Source organism: Dipteris shenzhenensis, chromosome 27 (genome assembly GCF_047967505.1).
Source record: "Dipteris shenzhenensis isolate YYH24624 ecotype China chromosome 27, Dip_SZ_1.0, whole genome shotgun sequence".
NCBI classification, from domain to species: domain Eukaryota; kingdom Viridiplantae; phylum Streptophyta; class Polypodiopsida; order Gleicheniales; family Dipteridaceae; genus Dipteris; species Dipteris shenzhenensis.
Genome location: NC_141622.1, coordinates 47,016,621 through 47,037,011, shown reverse-complemented (window position 1 = coordinate 47,037,011; position 20,391 = coordinate 47,016,621). Strand labels below are relative to the sequence as shown.

At 42.0% G+C, this 20,391-nt stretch overlaps 1 protein-coding gene across 1 annotated transcript in view; it reads left to right on the top strand.

Moving 5' to 3' along the window:
- LOC147884400 (MLO-like protein 11) overlaps positions 1-12,473 on the top strand; it is a 287,986-nt gene extending 275,513 nt beyond the window's left edge. Inside the window, exons 10-15 of the mRNA XM_087398438.1 lie at positions 700-740; positions 880-1,050; positions 1,183-1,218; positions 11,205-11,272; positions 11,381-11,441; positions 11,717-12,473. Coding sequence (XP_087254564.1) covers positions 700-740; positions 880-1,050; positions 1,183-1,218; positions 11,205-11,272; positions 11,381-11,441; positions 11,717-12,151 — 812 coding nt within the window. The 3' untranslated portion in view covers positions 12,152-12,473. The remainder of the gene's footprint in view (positions 1-699; positions 741-879; positions 1,051-1,182; positions 1,219-11,204; positions 11,273-11,380; positions 11,442-11,716) is intronic.
- The last annotated feature ends 7,918 nt before the right edge of the window (positions 12,474-20,391 follow it).

The following is a 20,391-nucleotide window of genomic DNA, read 5'->3' as shown; positions in this document are numbered from 1 at the left end:
TTTTGTTTGTTTATGTTTACAATAACAACCCCTTAGGCTGCTATGACTTTGGAGCCAAATTCCAATATTACAACCAGGGTTGTCAATTTAGTGAATCTAGTGTTCCAGGATCTTTATTCTAAGTCATTATTTACATGACTACAAGGTTGGACGAATAGGTTCGATAAAACAATCCTACTTAGTTGGGTTGGGTCTCACAAAAATGCCATCTATACACCACATTGTCATTATTCACAGTCCAGGAAACCACCTTGCTATTACACATGCCCTAGGTGGTGAGACCAAAACCAAACTTGCATGCACATCCTCTTGACTCTGTAGGTTGGTTACAATCTCAAATTTAATCTCTGACATCTCCATATCCCAAACTCAACGACCACTTAATGAAATTTTGGTTATGTTAGCAAGCCTTAAAATCCAGCATATACTCTCCAACAGTAGTTCAGAGAATTGCATACATATTTCCATTCTTTAATAAAAAGGCACTGTATTCCACCTCCTATATCTGATCTCTATTCCATTGCATGTGCTCAAATTATGGCCGCTCTTTGTATCCTATATTCCATGTGCTGTTACATTCTCCTGATTGGTTTCCTTAACTGATTTGTCAATTGGTTTGTGCTTTAATTTTTATCTACATACATGATAATGACAACTTCCCAAAACATGCGCATTCATTTTTATGAGTTCTTGGTGCAGGATCCAATCTTTACTTCTGGATAGCATTCATCCCTTTCATTGTGAGTTGAACTGTGGTTGCAGCTTGTGAGTTTTGTAATGAACGTTTTGATTTTTTGTGATGGCTTTATTAGGCTTTTGGTAATGCTCTAACTGGTTCAGCTTCTTATGGATTGGACAACATGTACAATGTGGCTCTAGGCGGTCCTGGTGGTGGGTACAAAATTGCAGCATGTAATTGCAACACTGGCATTAGAAAATGCAGGTCTGCATGGTCCTGTTATGGGCACCCATGTAAAACCTCGTGATGAGCTTTTCTGGTTCAATAAACCAGACTTACTGCTTTGGCTTATCCACTTCATTCTTTTTCAGGTGAATGGGAATGCCAGCCAGGGTATAAATCATTGTTCTTGAATTTAACTTGGAATACTTGATGCTTGCAAAAGCTATCATGCATTAATGTACAAATTGTATACAACTTAGCATGTGCCTCCATTGTTGCAGAATGCATTTGAGCTGGCGACATTCATTTGGTTTTGGGTACGACCCTATTTTACTCCATAATGAGTTGTGGATAAATGAATAACTTGAACGTGCTAACAGGAATGGAATCTGATGTTATATGGTATGCATGTGTACTCTTGTCCAATTTTTTGTCCTAGGAAAAGGACTTCTATCAAGTATAAAGAAGCTCCAAGAGAAAATGCTTAAGGTAAGGTTATACCATGCATAACATGAGAATAACCTTGAGAGGCTAGTCCTACTCATAAAAAAAGCCTGGTAAAGATCTAGGTCGAGGCTGAAAGTGCCATCTCAAACCTGTAGTGAACTTTGAGAAGAAGGGACAGCCTCACCACTCCCTAAGGAAGATGGTTCTCTTTTTTTTCTGTAAAAAAGGAACTTCTATTAATGCTTTAAAAAGGCCACCATAAAAATCAGCAAAAACAAGAAGGTGCTAATCATGGGAAAAAGAAAACAAATGCCGCCTAAAAAGGGACAACCTGTTTCCTGAGCTCCCAGCATACTGCATAGGGAGGGGCTAACAACCACAATGCGGACTATACAATTAAGAGATGCCTCTCTCCATGAGAAATAGAAGGAGCGTCCAGGCCATGCCTTGCAGAAACACGTGCTCCTTTCGGCATTGCTATAGATCACAGAGTCCCATGCTCCCATATAGCTCGCAGAGTGTAGATGATATCCTGCCAGATGGCGACTAAAGTTGCCACCAGAGTATTCTACTGGCCTCCCATCACCCAACTACAGTGGGTGACCCAGGTATGCCAAGCAGTGATGCTAGCCACTGTCTCCCACACACTATCCTCTGCCAATGGTATAGGGTGCACCTCTCTGGGGGGAACTACCTCATGTGCCTCGATCTTGGTCATTGTTTGGCCGTGAATCCAAAAGTCCGGGGTAGCCGAAAGTGAGTGCGCCCCCTCCGTGAGCCAAGCAACCACCCCCCACGTGAAGTCCCTCTCCATGCACTGGGTACTCGTTGACCCAACCCTCTGTGCTGCCGGGCAGTGGATTCTTATTCTACAGATAACAGATGAGATAGCTATAGGATTGGAGTTTCCCAGGAGCCAGTGGCCGAGAGATCTGTTTTATGAGATAGATATGATACCAGAATATGAATTTTTTTGAGACTAGAGTGAAGATATTATATCAGAGTCATTTGAGTGTGGGGTTTGGTTCTGTATATATTTTTGTGGAAGGAGATAGGTTGATACTAGTAGAGGATGTTACTGGAGGAAATGAAAAAACAAAAGAATGTATTTTTGTTTAGAGGTAGAGTCACAGTATGATACATTGCGGTTCAGTTGGAACTTTCAGTTTGAAGAAATCCTCAACTTTGTAGCACAAGGTGTGTGACACCTACTGTTATATGTAAATGATAAAGAGTGGCAGGGTGTTGTGTTACCAGCAATGGAAGACCTCCCAGAAGAAATTCTCTGGATGAGTCTTTGTACTGATGTTGAGTTTGATGAGTTGATATAAATCTGGTGGCTGCTCCATAAAGACCTCTTCTTGCAAATCACCATGCAAGAAGGAGAAGGCATTCTTTACATCCATCTGATGTAAAGACCATCCCTTTGATGCAGCCATAGCAATGACTGCTCTTACGGTTGCCATCCTTGCAACCGGACTGAATGTTTCTTCATAATCAATGCCATATGTCTGTGCATACCCCTTGACAACTAATCTTGCCTTGTATCTGTTCACAGAATCATCTGCATTGTGCTTCACCTTATAAACCCACTCACAGCCAATTGCATTCTTGTCTTTAGGCAAAGGCACCAATTCCCATATAGCATTTGCTTCCAAGGCATCCATTTCTTCATCCATGGCTTTCTCCCATTTTTCTTTTCCCATGGCTTGCTCAAAAGAAGTGGATTCTGATTCCTGTATCACTTTGACCATATAGGCATAGTGAATGGCTGTAAATCCATCATATTTCAGCCTATCCACAGGATACCTAGCTCTGGTAGACCTGCGCAAAATAGGCTCACTTCTAGGTGCTCTCAAAACATCCCTGGTCTTCCTTACTCCAGGTGTAACAATAGAAGGAATACCCAACTCATCATCAATGCTCTGTGCTGAGCCACTGGATTTACCATCCACATAAGAGTGACCTGCATTCACATGAAACATGGGCTGATCTACCTTCTCTTTTCCTTTTCGTGATACCTGCATACCACTATCTGCATTGCTTTGAGGAGATTCTCCTGATCTCAATCTACCTGTCCATGGCGAAGTATGTGAACCACTGCTAGAGGACACTACAGGTCCACTAATATTTTGTGATTGCTACTGTGAATTCTGTGCAGCATTACCATTTTATGCATCTACATCATCAATCACATTTATTGGTTTATACCAGCTGTTCATCTCATCAAAAACAACATCTCTGCTCACTGTAAACTTATGAGTAGAAGGGTTATAGCATCTATACCCTTTCTGTTGTGCAGAGAATAACCAATAAAGATGCACTTCTCAGCTTTTGGATCCAACTTGGACCTCAACTCATCTGGCACATGAACATAGGCAATGCAACCAAAAATTTTCAAATGAGAAATATCTGGTTTCCTACCAGTATACATCTCCTCTGGCGTCATGCCATGTATTGCTGCAGTGGGAGTTCTGTTCATTATGTAAACTGCTGTAGCAACTGCTTCAGCCCAACATCTGGTAGGTCTTTTTCATTTAGCATGGCCCGAGATACCTCTCCAATATGCCTGTTTTTTCCCTCATTGGGAGACATTTGATATCACTGCGGATCTGCAGAGGTGCTTCTGGAGGAGACTCTGGAAATCCCACAGGAATAGAAAGATCACTCTCTTCTTTTGGCTTTCTATCCATGGTGGGATTGCAGTGAATCTTTGGAGATCCAGGTTCGGAGCCAACCCTGCTTGCCCTCGTTGCCTCTCTGCTTCGGAGACTATTCAGCATTGTTTATGGGATTGCAGACAGGTGAGGATCCAGGTGCCACGAAACCAGAAGAAGAAGAGGAGCACAGTGATACTCTCTCATCCTAGGTGTCTGAATCAATGGAAGAATCAGACGGGGGGGAGGAGTTCTTAGAGGAAGGCCTCAGGTATTCTATGAGAGACTCGACACCTCTCGGGCCGTTTTGATTCGACGTCATCAGATTGAGTCATGTTCGTTGGATGTGGTACCACACCTTCCTTTTACAGATGTACATGCCTCTGTGGATACTTCTTGGGATATTAGCGAGCATAGCATCCTGGCATATTTGGAGAGCCAGATGCACAGAGGCTATGGAGTGTACTCAGGTTCATCCCTCGCACACTTTGGCTAGTATCTGGACAAACACCGTACATACTTTGATGGCCGTATGGATGAGTATACAGGGAGGCTCCCGTGCAGCCTCAGCTAGGAGGGCTTCTTTCTTTAGGGAATGGAAGGATTCGCCTTTCTTCTCTTAGACTCCTACATGGTTGAGGTGGCACTTTTAGCCTCAGCCTTGGTTGTTTTTTACCTCACTTTGAGGGGGTTTTATTTATCCTCATGATTTCATGATGTTGTATTTCCGCTCAGAGCTTGCTCTAGCGATTTTCTTTCTTACTTAATAGAAGTCTCTTTTTTGCCAAAAAAAAAAAACTACATTCATCACACCCTGGGGTTGCTTTTGTTACAAAGTAGTGCCATTTGGATTGAAGAATGCACCGGCATGGTATCAGGAGAATACTAATGAAGTGCTAGCCCCTTTCATTGATAAATTTGTGAGAGCATTTTTGGATGATATATGTGTATACAGTTCCAAGAGAGAGCATGCATGGAGGCTGGATCAAGTGTTCCATAGAATGGATGAAGCAGGAGGACAATTCAATCCATGGAATTGTCATTTGGGATGCTCCAAAGTGAAATTATTGGGACATATAGTATCTCAAAATGGCATTGAGCTTGATCCAGAGAAGGTGAAAGCCCTTATCTTACTTCCAACTCCCTTACATCAAAACAGTTGCAGACTTTTGTGCAGAAAGTGAAGTATATGACAAGGTTTGTACATTTAGTCTCTCAGCTGTTGTATCCTTTGCAACAAGCTATGAAGAAAGAACCTCTGTAATGGAATGAGGATTGTGAAGTAGTGTTCAATAGAGTGAAGGAAGTATTGGGAGAGATTGCTTGTGTGAAAGCTCCAGATTTCTCTCAAACCTTTTATGTAAACCCTTCATTTGGACTAGATGCTGTGGGAGCCATCTTATTGCAGAAAAGGGAGGAGTACCGTTATATGAGGCCTGTATATTATACTAGCAAAGTGAAAATAGAAGCAGAGAGGAGATATACAGAGGCAGAGCTGATTCTGTCAAGCTTGGTGTATGCTTGCAGGAAGTTCAGGGCATATCTGATCTCAAAGCCATTTGTGGTTTTGACTTGCTACTCTTTATTGCCTTAGCTTGTCAATACTTCAACACTTTCTCGAAGCATGATGAAGTGGTTGGTTGAGCTACAAGAATATACTTTCTCATTTCTGGTGGAGAGCACTTCCAGAGCCACACTGGCATATCTGTTGACATACAAAGAGGGTCCCATTTTGGTGAAGAAAGTGGAGAAGAAGATAGATAAAGAGGAGCATGCTATCATTCCAGGAGCATCTATCTTGCATTTTGATGGCTCATACAAGAAGATTTTACATCAAGCTAATGGAGGCTCTTAGATATAATAGCAAACTGGATAGTACATTTCATACTGCTTTTTAGACGAAATGGGAAGGTCCATACAAAGTGGAGAAGAAATTTGAAAATGGAACTTATCAATTGACTGATCTAGATGATAAGAAACATAAGAAGAGAGTCAATGGTGTCCGGTTGAAGAAATACTTTGCACGGTTGATGGTAGCACTAAAAGAGGAGGATCATGAAGATAATAAGTGGTGGCAAAACTGGTGGAAGTCACTGCAAAGTGAGAAAGAAGAAAATTTGGATCTTTCATCTCTTTTTGGCTCACTGTTGGACATGAATGTCACAGCAGAAGAAAGGGGTTGCTAGAGATGTGTGGATAAAATGTAAATATGTATATCACTTGTTGCATGCTGATGAGTTGGTGCATGGCTATGTGCATAGCTAGTTGGTGGTGGAAAGGAGCTATGGACACTCTCATAAAAGAATCTACACTGATGTAGATATTTTTCTTGAGATGGTAGATACTTCTACGGGGACTCTTGGGATATGATGAAAAGCAGGTGGATGCACTCCAAAGCAATGTACCCATGTGTGACGGGGTCGGTGGTTGAATATCAGATGTAAAGTTTTTGTGTTTTTTTACGTGTGGTAAAATACCTTGTTGGAGGATGGTTGTGTGTTAGTGAAATGTGACCCCAATTGTGTAAGCAAGAGTCTTGGTGCAAGGATTTTGAGAAAAGGTGGAGGAGAGGTAAAAAAGGAAGCATGACGTGGCTAATTTAAAGGAAGGAAGGCCATGCATGCTACGTAGAGAAGGAAAGGAGGCTTCTCATAGACGAGCTGGTAGGAAGATGGAGATGACAACTTGCAGGAGAGTTCGAGAGATGATCGTGGGCTCACAGAGAAGAAGCAGGTGAGCTCCGAGACGGGGAGCTGACAGAGGGGGCCTGTGCGCAAAAGAGGAGGCTGCTGGCCAGAGGTGCTACTGTAGTGATGGAGATGATTGCGCAAAGGGATAGATGGGCAATTGAGGGGAAGCATGCGAGCTGAGGATGAGCGAGGGATGACGGGGGTGCTGTAGTGTGCTCATAGGCAGGCTGGCGGTCAATTGCACAGAGGGAGAGTGGAGAAGCCTTTGGGCTGGGGGTACGCAACAGAGAGGGCCATCCCTCAGAGAAGCTTGGTGAGGACGACGGGGCTGTTGGCGTGGGTGGCTGGAAGGGAGCGTAGGTCACTGCTGTGTTGGGCTAGGAGGAGCTCAGTAGCACGAGGGAAAGGAGGGCGCAGAAGAAAAGAGAGACCGGGGATCTTTGAGAAGGAAGGAGTCGAGGGATAGGAGGTGATGGGAGAAGGCGCTTGGAGAGCAGCTAGGGGTCGCTAATGGAGGCACCATCAGTAGGAGAAGTAGGAAGGAGGTGAGCTCGTAGTGGACAGACGGCAGCGAAAAGAGAGCTCTGGAGGGAGAACTCCAAGAAGGAGATCGTGGGTACATGAAGGATCATCACGAAAAAAAGAACTGCTGGAGAGTCCGGGAGGGAGAGATATCGAATCACGTCGCGTAAGGGTCTAGAGAAGAAGCTACAATGTCTGATGATGGGAACTCGGTGAGCAAGAGGAAGCCACAGTGCTGAGAATCAATATAGAGAAATGGGTAATGAAGGTGGCACAGAAATCACAGGGTGGCTGGCTAGTCGTCGCTAAATAAACACATAGTTACTTCAAAGCTTAAGGCAGAGGCCTTTAGTTAAGTAGGTACTAGGTGCTAGCTACAAAGACTCGTGGGTTACAGACAATATAACTAATGAGTTGCTTGCTGATCATAGCTAACACCTTGTGACTTTGGTGTGTAATCTGAGGCGTAGTTCTAAAGCAAATGGTGGCAAAGATAGATGACTCCTTTGAAGGAAGTTTCGTTGATGAGCATGTGTTAGCATTGGCTAAATCCCATATACTCACGGTGTACTAGTGTGGTTTTCTCTCACAAGATATCGATGGTTGATCATGTTGAGAAGTCAGATGGTGTCTTACTCTTGCATTGAGCTTGTGATAATTCTTGAAGTCAATGGTTTGCTGACAGATGATGTCTGAGTTCCTATGAAGAGTCTTGTGTGAGGCCAGAGAAGAGCTAGAAGATTGATAATATTCGTGTAATTGGAGAGATGTTTTTGGTGTTTGAGATGAGCCATAGGGTGGAGGCTATTATTGTATCACAACATGTGCAATATGAAGTAATATACAATGAAGTGACAGAAGAGCGGTGGATTCTTATTCTACAGATAACAGATGAGATAGCTGCAGGATTGGAGTTTCCCAGGAGCCAGTGGCCGAGAGATCTGTTTTATGAGATAGATATGATACCAGAATATGAATTTTTCTGAGACTAGAGTGAAGATATTATATCAGAGTCATTTGAGTGTGGGGTTTGGTTCTGTAGATATTTTTGTAGTAGAGGATGTTATTGGAGGAAATGAAAAAAGAAAAAAATGTACTTTTGTTTAGAGGTAGAATCACAGTATGATATAGTGTGGTTCAGTTGGAACTTTCAATTTGAAGAAATCCTCAACTTTGAAGCACAAGGTGTGTGGCATCTACTGTTGTATGTAAATGATAAAGAGTGGTAGGGTGTTGTGTTACCAGCAATGGAAGACCTCCCAGAAGAAATTCTTTGGATGAGTCTTTGTACTGATGGAGTTTGATCAGTTGATCTTGGAATGGGACCCGTCTGTGTAGAGCATTGAATCTGGTAATGATGTACATGTAGAAATCCTATACTTTGAAGTACATGATTGTATATGGACAGTTTTAGCATATGCTAGAGAAGAAGAGTGAATCAATTTGCCATTGCTACTAGCAGGACCTCTTTTGGATGATGTGTTTTGCTTGAACTTGTATGGGATGAAGACTTAAAGGGTTGAGGGAGTCTATGGTGTCTGCTGTTTGGGGTAGGGGTGAGTATACGGAAGAGATTGCAATAGTTATAAAGGCAGTATAGTATTCTATCTTTGTTGCAATCACCGTATACCCTGTTGCTGTGGGATTAGATAGGATATTATCAGGTGCATAGTTTACGAACTTAGCAACAGACACACATAACAAAACATGTACTTATCTCTGAGAAGATCCCGCTTGCTAAGTCTGCATTTGTTTGTCTCTTGGACTTCCCTCCATCTCCACCTTGCACTTTGAGATCACCATCTCAGCCATCAAATGATCCTTCTTCTGTGGATAATCTTTCCACACTGATGACGTTGAAGGCATCCAAAGCACAAGCCTTATCTCCTCGCTTTCTCTTTTTGCTCAGGGGTCAAAAAAGATTTTGACCAAGCCTGAGCTGCCATTGGAGTTACTTTTCTTTTCACCCAATGGTGGTACTTGGTTTAGAAGGAGTCTCAACTGGCTTTGCCTGCTTGGCTTGCCACTAGGCTGTGAAACACTCCCTTTACTAACCCACTTTTCTTTGGATACTCATACGAACTCCCAGCCTACACAAACCCACTTGGTCTATAACCTTTGGCATCCTCATAGCTCAAGGCTATGGCAATTGCTTCATCTAGAGTGTTCGCGTGCTTAGCCCGAACTTCCGTTTTAATTCTATAATTCAGTCCAAAAATAAAATCCTTTACTTGTACACCGGCTTAAGAAGAGGTTCATAAACTTTCATTACACATTCTCTAAATTTGTCTGTGTATTCAGCCACTGACAAATTTCTTTGACAAAGGTTTCTATACTGGTCCCAAGCTCGGGATGCTTCATCACGAGGTAAGAAGTGCTTCCTAAATACTTTCTTGAATCCCTCCCAATTAGTGGATGCACTCCATCCCTTTGTTGTTCTGTCCGTTGCCTAATTAAACATATGGGTGGCCTCACGAATTTTCTTCATGTCATTTATGATTTCACAAATGGCGAAAGCCTCTTCCCATTTGTGTAACCAGGTTTCTATGACATTAGAGCTACGGTCAATCATCCGACCATAATACTTTTCTGACCTAATAAAACAATCCTACCTAAGAGTGTGTGGGTTGCTGGGCACGACACTTGCAGGGTCAGCCAGACTCCTGATTCTACAGGGTCCACCCTTGAGGCCTCTTCTTCAACCTCCATTGCTATTGCTTTGTCTTTATCCATAAAGTAGGTTTTTTAATATTAAAAACACCACCATCTGAAACTGTATTTACCACTAGAAATCCAAACCTCCGAGTATAAATGTAAACTCCAAATACCCGAAACAACAGATATACAAGCATCAAATATAACTGTAAAACTGCTAAGTATCACCACTTTTCCCTGTGAAATTGTCATTTGTGCTGGAATGTACAGAGAGTGTGAGAGGAGAAGAGGCTAGAGCTACGAGCTTACCTAAGGGAGCGTTGTATCTGGGAATACTTGATGAATGTTGTACCATCTTAATAACATGATGGCATATCTCCGATGTTGAGCTAGTTGTGAGTCCATGTGACAAATTACCCGAGACTCTGAATTTGTGTGTTCTGTTTATCAAAGGCACGTTGGTTAATTTCTGTTCCTTTTGCTGGTCTCTTGAGCACACATTGTTTACTCTCAATTCCTTCACTCTCTGCATGGAATAGGCAACAAAGTAGAAAGGCATGCGTAGTATGCAATTCTCGTCATATAAGTGGCTGGTAATGCTTCTGAAGACTACAAGCCTCCACCTTAAATACAATCTCATATCTTCCTATGTTCTTACTACAGCTCTGCATGCACCTCAAGTACTATCCCAAAATGTGCACCTTAGGCCCTGGAAAAGAAAGATCACGGCAAAGCACGGGATAATGTTACTTTTTCTCTATGGCCCTGACTGTGAATCAGTTATACCACTGAAATACAAAGACTAGGTGAGAAACAAGTACGGCTCCGCTGAAGCAAAAGTGGACAGTTTCCATCAATGTGAGCTGGAGGAGATCCATACATGGTAACATCTTATAGGGAGCTCCCCTCGAGAACAAGGCGTGTCTCAAACCAATACTGCACAATGCTGCTATTACTCCCTTACAATGCACGTGGTGCTTTCTAGGAGTAGAAGAAAGATACTGTAATCAACCTCTACCCAAACCAAGTGTCACCTTGCAAGATCACGTTGAGAGTTTTGGAGAACTGCTATAAACAAATAACCTGAAGTTACACTCGATTAGGGTTAACTCCGACATGAAATGATTATTCCCCCAATGGTATCGTGTACATGAAAGCTCTCTTTAACTTGAAATTTGGTATTGGTACGTGTAAGGATCTCCCTTGATTAGAATATTCTTTCTCATTTTGGAATTTAAATAAGACTCTTCATTGGAAATGTTAACTGAAGCCCCCAGATAACAAAGTTTTGCAAAGATACTCATGCAAAATTTTTATTGTTCTTGTTCTCAGTGGCAGTTTGGATACAAATCTTGCTTTCTACAGAAGCTGAACTTTGTTTACACACGACTTATCCTGGGGTTGGTGTTGTCTACTCATCTTTCCTTCCGGGAAAATTTTCCCCCTTGGGTATTCTTTCATCATGTGGGCTTCATCTCTTAAACTTGCAACTATGTTTCATCATGTAGATTTTTGGGGCAGTTCCTTTGCAGCTACAGCACCTTACCTCTCTATGCACTAGTCACTCAGGTTTTTCTCCTTTCCAAAAGTCGAATGACTACAAATAAAAATACCAAGACCAGGGCAGATTTAAAAAATGACTTGGATTCTGTAAACTCTGCAACAGCTACCTGTTGTAATTATAGTTAAGACTCATGATTAGTGTTCCTTCCTGTAAAAAAGAGTCATTTTGCATCCTTCAAAAGAAAAAAGTTTTTTAGAAGAAACAAAGAATGTTAACATGCTACAACGACTTGTCTCTTAGTATAGACATGAACTCACGTGCCTCATCATTTTTCTAACAGATGGGGACGAACTACAAAGTATCTATGTTACCTCAAAATATAAGAGAATCAGTCCACTTTTGGCGAAAGGATGTCAAGCGTAAAATCAAAGGTCGCAAGAATTTTGTCCATACAGTTGCAAATGGGCACAAAGCTTGTCATGATTTTCACGTATTGGTTGAAGCTGATAATTTTGGAATGAATTCTGATAATGGACCCCCAGTCGAGGAGGTGAAGAAATATACAGAATCAGAAAGAACAGATGATCTTGAAAAGCTAAAAACAAGCAGAGTAGTGTTCCAAAGGTCTCTGACAAGCATCTACCCACAGGTCATGGACAATAATCAGCCGTTTGTGAGAAGATCAGTCACCGGAATTCCGCTTGACCAAGAATTAATGAGTATAGGCCATCATAAGTCTTACTCACACCCAATGAATTCAGCATGGAGTGAATGATGAAATGAAAATTCATTCATTCGCAGAAACATCCCATCAGATCATACCACAGGATGTCAGGAATGGGGCACCTATATACTGATCTTACGGATGGCACAAGGAGAGTACATTTATCCATGTGGCAAAGAGGTGATGCAATTGATCTGAGGAGCACTTTGGATGAACAGAGAAAGTCCACATACTATGCCCATACAGATTTCCATTCAAGGTCAGCTTGAACTTCATGGCTCTTGCTTGTCTGTCTAAGGAGATCTTTGGCCTCAATTTTGGAATGTATTTTGATTAATAACCTCACAACAAAAATCCATTATCAAGAATGTTTAACGACATCAGGCACTTTTTGGTTGCATTCCACATATCAATATAGCTTTAGGATGATTTTATGCAACTTGCATCAGAGCACCATTTCGCCAAAATCTACTTTGAAACACATCATGCAACGTGTTCCTTCTTTGTTGTTGAAGAGAGAGTGTTGCAATAAAACCTGGTTAATTGAAGAAAAACAAGAGATTGGTGCTCGTGACCTCCCTTTCTTGAACATCATTTGTCTTATAAACATCATTTTCTCTTGCAACTTCCACCATCCTCCATAACCCTACTGTTCTTCTTCTCCCAGTCATTTTCTGTATTTGCCTTATTCCTTTACTTTTCTAATAATATGTTGTGTTAGAATCTGGTTGATTAGAGGCTGGTTTTCACTACCCCCCTGCCTACCTCGAACTTGCTACTCCCTTTCTATCCTCTAAATCTCATGTTCTCTGCAACTCTTGTTATCGTCCAAGAACGCATTGGTTTTCTTCTCATTGTTACCTTGTATCTCACATCTTGTTCCTCCTAATTTCCCACCTCATTAGTTTTTTCTTTTTTTTTTTGGTAAGCAAGGACTTCTATATTAAGTTAGAAACTCCAAGAGCAAATTGCTCATGGGAATAGTACATCATGCAAGGCATAAGAAAACAAACACTCTAAAAGGGCCAAAGTAAAGAGATGTAGAAAAGAATCCAAGGTTGTACTACCTCAACCCTATGGAGGAATCCAAGAAAAATGGGGAGCCACTCCACTCTTTAAGAAAAACAGTCCTCATTGAAGAAGCTTCCTTGGAAGACCCCTACATGCTCACTCAAATGGCCTTCAATGTGTGTATTGTATCTATCCAAATACTAGCTAAAGTGTATGTTGATTTGGGAATCATCCATGATCTTTGTACATCTGGCTCTCCAAATATGTCCCACTGGAATGCTCGCTAGAATCTCCCAAGAAGTATTCATAGAGGCATGTATAGGTCTATAAGGAGAACTTGGAACATCATTCAGAGAGCATCATTGAACCATATGTCATCAAATCGATAGAGTGAAGAAGAGTCATGTCTCTTATAAAAGGCTTCAGGCTCTAAAAGAGAGCCAGGCCACCGAGTCTCTTATCATGAAGAAGGGAGAAGAAATAAAGATACCCAATAGACCAGCAATCCCCATCTGAATGATCCTCGCTCATCCACAGTTCCATAAGCAGTGCTGGATAGACTCGTTAGCAGAATGGCAATGGAGACAAGTACCATCTACTATGAACATGGGCCTCTATTGGTGCATTATAACTCCACCATGGACAGATCCCGCAGGATTTCCTTCTCTCCACATATGGGTCAGAGGCAAAAGAGCATGATACCCACGAGTTGGTCCATCTAGTTAGATGTGATTGCTACATCTCATTCGTCGAATCTCCTTTTTTCCCTGTCTATTTGCAAAGCGAAGCAGATATCGATGCCAAAAGAAAAGAGTGAATTTTCTATTATTAAGTGATTTCCAAAGTCTCTTTCAAAAGGATTTTTGTAAGTCAACAAAAAACCAAAAATTATCTCAATGAAATCTCTAGTGGGATTCCAGCCGTTGAGGCTGAGTTGAAATTTCCTAGCATTATTGAACATGTAACGAAAGAAGAGGAGGGTCTTCTCTTAGTTATCTGCATCAATCCACTCCTCCTCGAGGCACTTACATAGAGCCAAATCGTCCACGCACGCAAGGGAATGTGATCCAGTTTGGGGTGCAGATCGGGTCTTAGATAGAATCCTGAAGCCAAAAAACACTAGTCACATGACCTACAAGCTTGGCAGGTTGAAATGAAACATTCTTAAGAATAATATCTTTGGGCAATCTGGCCCTAAAATAGACATCAAAGGCCAAGGATCCCCATCTGAATCTAGTGGTATTTTGACCTACAGTGGGATGCCTAACCTCTTAATGGCCTAAAGCCAAGTAGACAAAAAATGAGGCTCGTCATCTGCATGCACCTAGTCCAAGAGTATGGTTGCATTATTTTTTTGAATTCTCCTTGCACTTCCTTTGAGATGATTTACTAATTGGAGTCCATGATCAGCTATAAGGTTTTTGATATTATTCCGAGAACCCAACCTCTTTCCCACCTAGAATATTGCATATAATGGGAAGTACCAAGTGATCTACCATGCTTATTAAGTATATTGCCATTCCACATAACATGCTTTTTATCAGTCTCTTCCCGAGAAAGTTGAAACTCTCTGAAGAGTACTCTTGAAGATGGCTTAAGTTTTTAGGATAGCAGCCATCTTATAAAAAGCCCTCTAACTACCACCTTGCATAATAAGGTCCTGCTTTGCAAGTTTGAATCTATGATATTGAGGCCTCCTTCCCAAGTTGGGAGGATCACAGTCTCCCAAGCCACCCTAGCTTTGGTGTTTGCCAAACTATCTAGTTCACTCCATAGAAAATTACTCATTGGCCTTTTGAGCGAGTGGTACAATCCCTATAATAAAACCAACAAAGCAAACAAAGCATGCCATGACCATCAATACCTGCTTGACCACCACCACCACCTTGAAGGCTAGATTTTCCTCCTGATACTCTCCAACAAAGGAGCAAATTGTTGTAAAGGCAAGATGCCCACACTAACCTGGCAACCCAAATATCTGATAGAAACACTCCTCTGAATCCACGTGAAATTGATAGAATGAGGTGAGATTTTATACAGTGCCATCCAAAAAGACAACAATGTCATCAGTCAGTTCACTCTCCAAAAGCCTCCCATCCTATCTCAAGGGAAGTCTCAGCTCAATATGTTTAAGTGAGATGTCAAAAAAATGTTCTTTGCTTGGGCCACAAATAAATACAACAAAGAGTCAAGAGGGCATCCCTTTTAGACTGATCTAGAAGTATTAAAACTTTCTCTAGTATTTCCTTTGATAAGCACTTGGACATGGGTGACCTATAAAAGAGAAAACCCCCCTTGTCCAAGCAAGATATCCTCCAAAGCATAAAGTATATCCTCAAAAAAATGCCAATATACTTTATCACATGCTTTCTCAAAATTCAAGAGTAGAATGGCAAGCCGCTGGCCACTTTGCATAGCTCATGTGAAGCCTCCCAAAATTAGAAGATACTATAAAATATGCTCCTACCATGCACGAAGCCTCTCTGCATATAATGAATGAGATAAGAAATACATAACTCGAGCATCCTCAAGCGTCACGGGACTAGGCTTCATGATGACCCATGCCGCCAGAGCACGACTCACACGTGGGAAGGGTGCATTGGCCCGATTAGAGAGACAGTGCTTTCAGGCGCATTTCTAGGATCCACCGACAAAGGGTTGGCTCTTTGACACTCTCATGAGATCGACTACCATGTATGCGATACCTTTTTGGGGGAGTGACCTTTCAGCTACCTACTGACTGGAAGGGATTTCAGAGGCTATAAGTGATTATGGGATGTAGGATGATTCGGAGTAAGCCTTCAGATCCCCATCAGATCATACAGGTAGAGTTCGACATGACACCTGGATGCCCTCTTCTAGACCATGACTTTTCTCCATTGAGTTTGGACCCTACCTCAGTGGAGATTACCGAGATTGGCACTTGTTAACAAATTGGTTAATAATATGTTACTGCTAGTTAAATGATGTGATTTGATGGACATGAGGGACAAATTGATGTAATGGGGTGTACCAAGGGGTACAAGGATTGTGTGAGTTTGTGTGTCACCACATGGTGGTTAGTGTGACCAGGTTAGGTGGTAGAAGGTTCTAGTAGGTGTGATTGAGAGAATCATGGACCCGATTGAGAGATATTGGGAGAAATTTGTGGATTTAGATGCTCTACTGAGCTCACATATGATGCCATACATGGAGTGTAACCAGTGCCTATATATTGGCCATCTCTCATATGAATAAACACGTTTTTTCTTCATTTTTTGTCCACACCATGTTTCCATTGATGCTCCAACATGTGATGTCAAAGCCACCCTAGCTCCCTAGCAAACCAGATTCCTTATTCTAAGATGATTCCATCATCTTCTCCAACCTTCCTTATTTTTGCCCCTTTCTAGGAAATTCTTGTGTGAGCTTGTTCTCCACCTACAGGCCACCATTGCCCAAGCCCTTTGAGGCAGAGTTTCCTCTAGGATGGATGACCTTTCAGCTCTAGCCAATTAAAAAGTTGTCATCATTACTGCCTGTGCCGCCATATTTACTTGTCGTCGAACTTTCTGAAAATGCGACATCTGTTCTCCATATCTTTTTAATTGCTTCCAAGAGGAACAACATATCCGAAGATGGGCTTATTTGGTTGAGTGAGCATAGAGAAATTAATATTTTCATCGACAAAATTCTTCAGCTTGGCATCGATGACTTGTCGCAGAATTGCACCAACCCTCTATTGTGTGAGTAGTAATATATATAAGCTTCAATTTGGTTCAAAAATCCCCTTATTTGGATCTATGGTTGGGGAGATATGAGTGCTCCAAGTTTGGAACTTTTTTGCAATAGATTTTGGAGTTTATGCTATTAGAGTTGTAGCATTTGATGCATATGATAGTTTGGTATTTTGAAAAACTTTAGTATGGAAATATTTTCACTTTTTCTTTGAGTTTCATATGTCATTTTGAAGTGGTATATGCTCTTTGCATATGAGCATTGTCTTGATAATATCCTTTATCATTGTACAAGAGTAGACACTGCCCTTACAATCACAAGTGGTAAGACCCTCTTCTCCATGAATATTTTCCTTGAGTTACAACATGAATAAATGTACAAGAAGATTGAACATTCCAAGGGAATTATGAAGAATCACAAGAAGAAAGATTGCTTGATGATATACATTGATGAAATTCAAGAAGGAAAAGTGAAGAAGGGCTACACCAAGAACCTCTCCAATGACAATATACCTCACACTATGGTAGCTTGGAAGAGAAGGAGGAAAAGGACAAGATATTTCATCAAGGGGGGATTGTTCCCCATATCAAAAATTTGGGTTCAACATACTAGGATACTCTGCCCTTGCTATATGCATAAAATGAATGAAATAAAGTGTTTTGCGTGTGTCAAATAATGGTACTCTACCATGGATATTCCATCCTTAAATGATTGTTAGTCTTATGTGAGTTATTTCCTTGTCAGACCTATGGGAATTTCCCATGCATAGTCATTGTCCATTCTTCCAGTTGTAAACCAAGAGTCCTAGGAGTGAGTCATAGGTTGGGGCCATGTATGTTGCCACATGATGGTGGGCAAGCCATGGAGCATTCCATGTACTATTGCTGAGGGATGAGATCGTCAATTTGTGGGGGGGAATGAAGGAAAAATTTATGTAATGGGGTGTACCAAGGGGTACAAGGTTTGTGTGAGTTTGTGTGTCACCACATGGTGGTTAGTGTGACCAGGTTAGGTGGTAGAAGGTTCTAGTAGGTGTGGCTGAGAGAATCATGGACCTGATCGAGAGATACTGAGAGAAATCTGTGGATCTAGATGCTCTACTAAGCTCACATATGATGTCATACATGGAGTGTAACCAATGCCTATATATTGGCCATCTCTCATATGAATAAACACGCTTTTTCTTCATCTTCTATCCACACCATGTTTCCATTGATGCTCCAACAGGACAGTGGCAAGTCCGTAGAGCCAGGATTGTGTCTTGGAGCTAGATGGGCCAAAGAGGATGGTAAAAGAATGAGAAGGGAGAGTGGTATAAAGCGATTAGGGGTGGCCCTCTCTTCAAAAGGTGACTTGTATAAAAGGCCAAATGGTTGACTTTGGTCTTCATTTCTTTGCACAAGTTTGAATACAAGCTCCCTCTTCTCTTCCAAGAGAGTGTTTTGGGTGTTCTCTTGTTTCCATTGTAGTGCCCTTGTGTTTGCCACTCCATCCTCCTCCACTCTCCTCTTCCCTTCTCCCTCCCTTCTCCCCTCTCTTCTTCCCTCTCCCCCTTCCCTCTTTCTCGCATGGAAACACATTGCAACAATCCGGAGGCCACTTGAGTAACACTTGCGGATGACTCGTACCTTGCATTGCTCTCACAAGGAGTAGCTTGGAGTGGAGGCTCCATCAGCATCTCTTTAACATCCCCATGACACGTGAGTCACCGCCGAGACCCATATATTTTTGGCGATGCTTCCGTGGAATGAAGGTATGCTTTTGCATTGCACTTGTCTTCCTTTGTTATCTACCCATTGCACGAGGCTTCAAGCTTAACTTGGAGCTTTGTTAGTGGAGTTGTAGGAGAGGAAAGGGTGAAGAAGTGAGAGTTTTGGACGGAAAAGTTCAAAAAGCTGTCATTTTTTGTTGGAGAGACTTTTTGATCATTTGAAGCTTGATTTTTATGTTTTTTAGTGTTTTGAGTTGGTAGGAATATATTTGTAGGATTGCTAAGGAGTGTATGAGGTCTAAACACACAAAAAACAACAAAAAATGATGATTCTTGCTGAATTTTGAAGTTGTTTTGTGTGGTAAAATTCACCCCTCAAGAAATCTCGCTATTTGGCTTTCAAAATTTGTTTTTCTTTCAAGTTTTTTTCATTAAGTAGGTAGATTAGGTAGTTTAACGTCCCCGCATCATAAAAAAACATGAACAAAACCTTTCAAATCATCAAGAATCATTAAAAACTGGTCGGTAAAATTACATGTCTCTATCCCCATGGGTCGGCGTGATAGTGCTATCTCATCGATCGTTGCCATAGCCGTATTCCACCAATCAAACTTGTGTTGACCCATCGCCATAGCTCTATGCCACTGGTCAAACTTGCGTTGACCCATTACCTTAGCGATATCCCGTCGTCGACTTGTTATCCTATTGGCCATTGCCTTAACTCTATCTCATCGACTTGACACATGTCAGTACCTAACCCACCACCCTAATTAATTATTGTCAGTCAGCTATCCCGTCGATCAAACTTGCGTTGACATGATGCCATAAGGCTATCTCGTCGGTCATTGCTTTAGCCCTATCCCCACGGGTCATCGCCATAGCTCTATCCCTTCGACTTGCTATCCCGTTGGCCGTTGCCTTAACTCTATCCCACTGACTTGCTCTCCCCAGGAGTCGTCGCCATAGCCCTATCCCCACGGATCGTCGCCATAGCTCTATCCTATCGGTCAAATAGAGTTGCCATAGCTCTATCCCCATGGATGTAGGGATAGGTCTGGAAACACCAAAATAAAAAAAACACACATTAAAATTGGGAAGCCACAAGGGGCTGTCGCCCCTTGACCCCGCGTCGAGGCGGACTCAACCTAGAATTGAGGCCTCCACTATGCCAATGAACACATGATCTTGAGATCAAGAAGAGTCCTACAAACTCACTTTCAGCCTAAAGACAGTGCCTCAAATACCATCTTGTCGACCTCCATACCTAGCTTGGCATCCTTAGGGTCAGTAAGCTCAAAAGTCGGTTCTCACTAATTGCAAGAACCACCACCAAGTGAATTATCCAGCTCGGAAGAGTTCGTGAGTCAAGGCAGAGACATGGCTGAACCCTCCAATGTTAGAGCCTCAGTAGCTCTGGACTCCATCCCCATTGATCTCCACTCTCCTACCACATCTACAGCAGTAGCTACATTAAGGGAAACCTTTTCCAATATCATGGGAAGGTTTGGATTGATAGACCCAGTAGAGTGGTTAAACCCATTTGCTGGACAAACTAGGGCAATGTCAGAGGCTCAAATGCCGGCCCAACCATCGATGTCAGAATCAATACTTAGGGAGCCAAGTCCCAGGATACCTAATGGCAATCAATCCCTGTCATACCAATTCTTTGATGATAGGCAATCCTATGGGGAGGGATTTGGACCCACATGCTCACCAGGGTCCCAAAATCTAGAGCAAAGGGGGCAAAGTAGCAACCTTGAAGGTCAACAGTTAAGAACCTCCACCTCAGAATCCCCTATGATGCCTCCCTGGAAGCAAAGCATGGGAGATATTCCCTATCCAACAAGTTCCC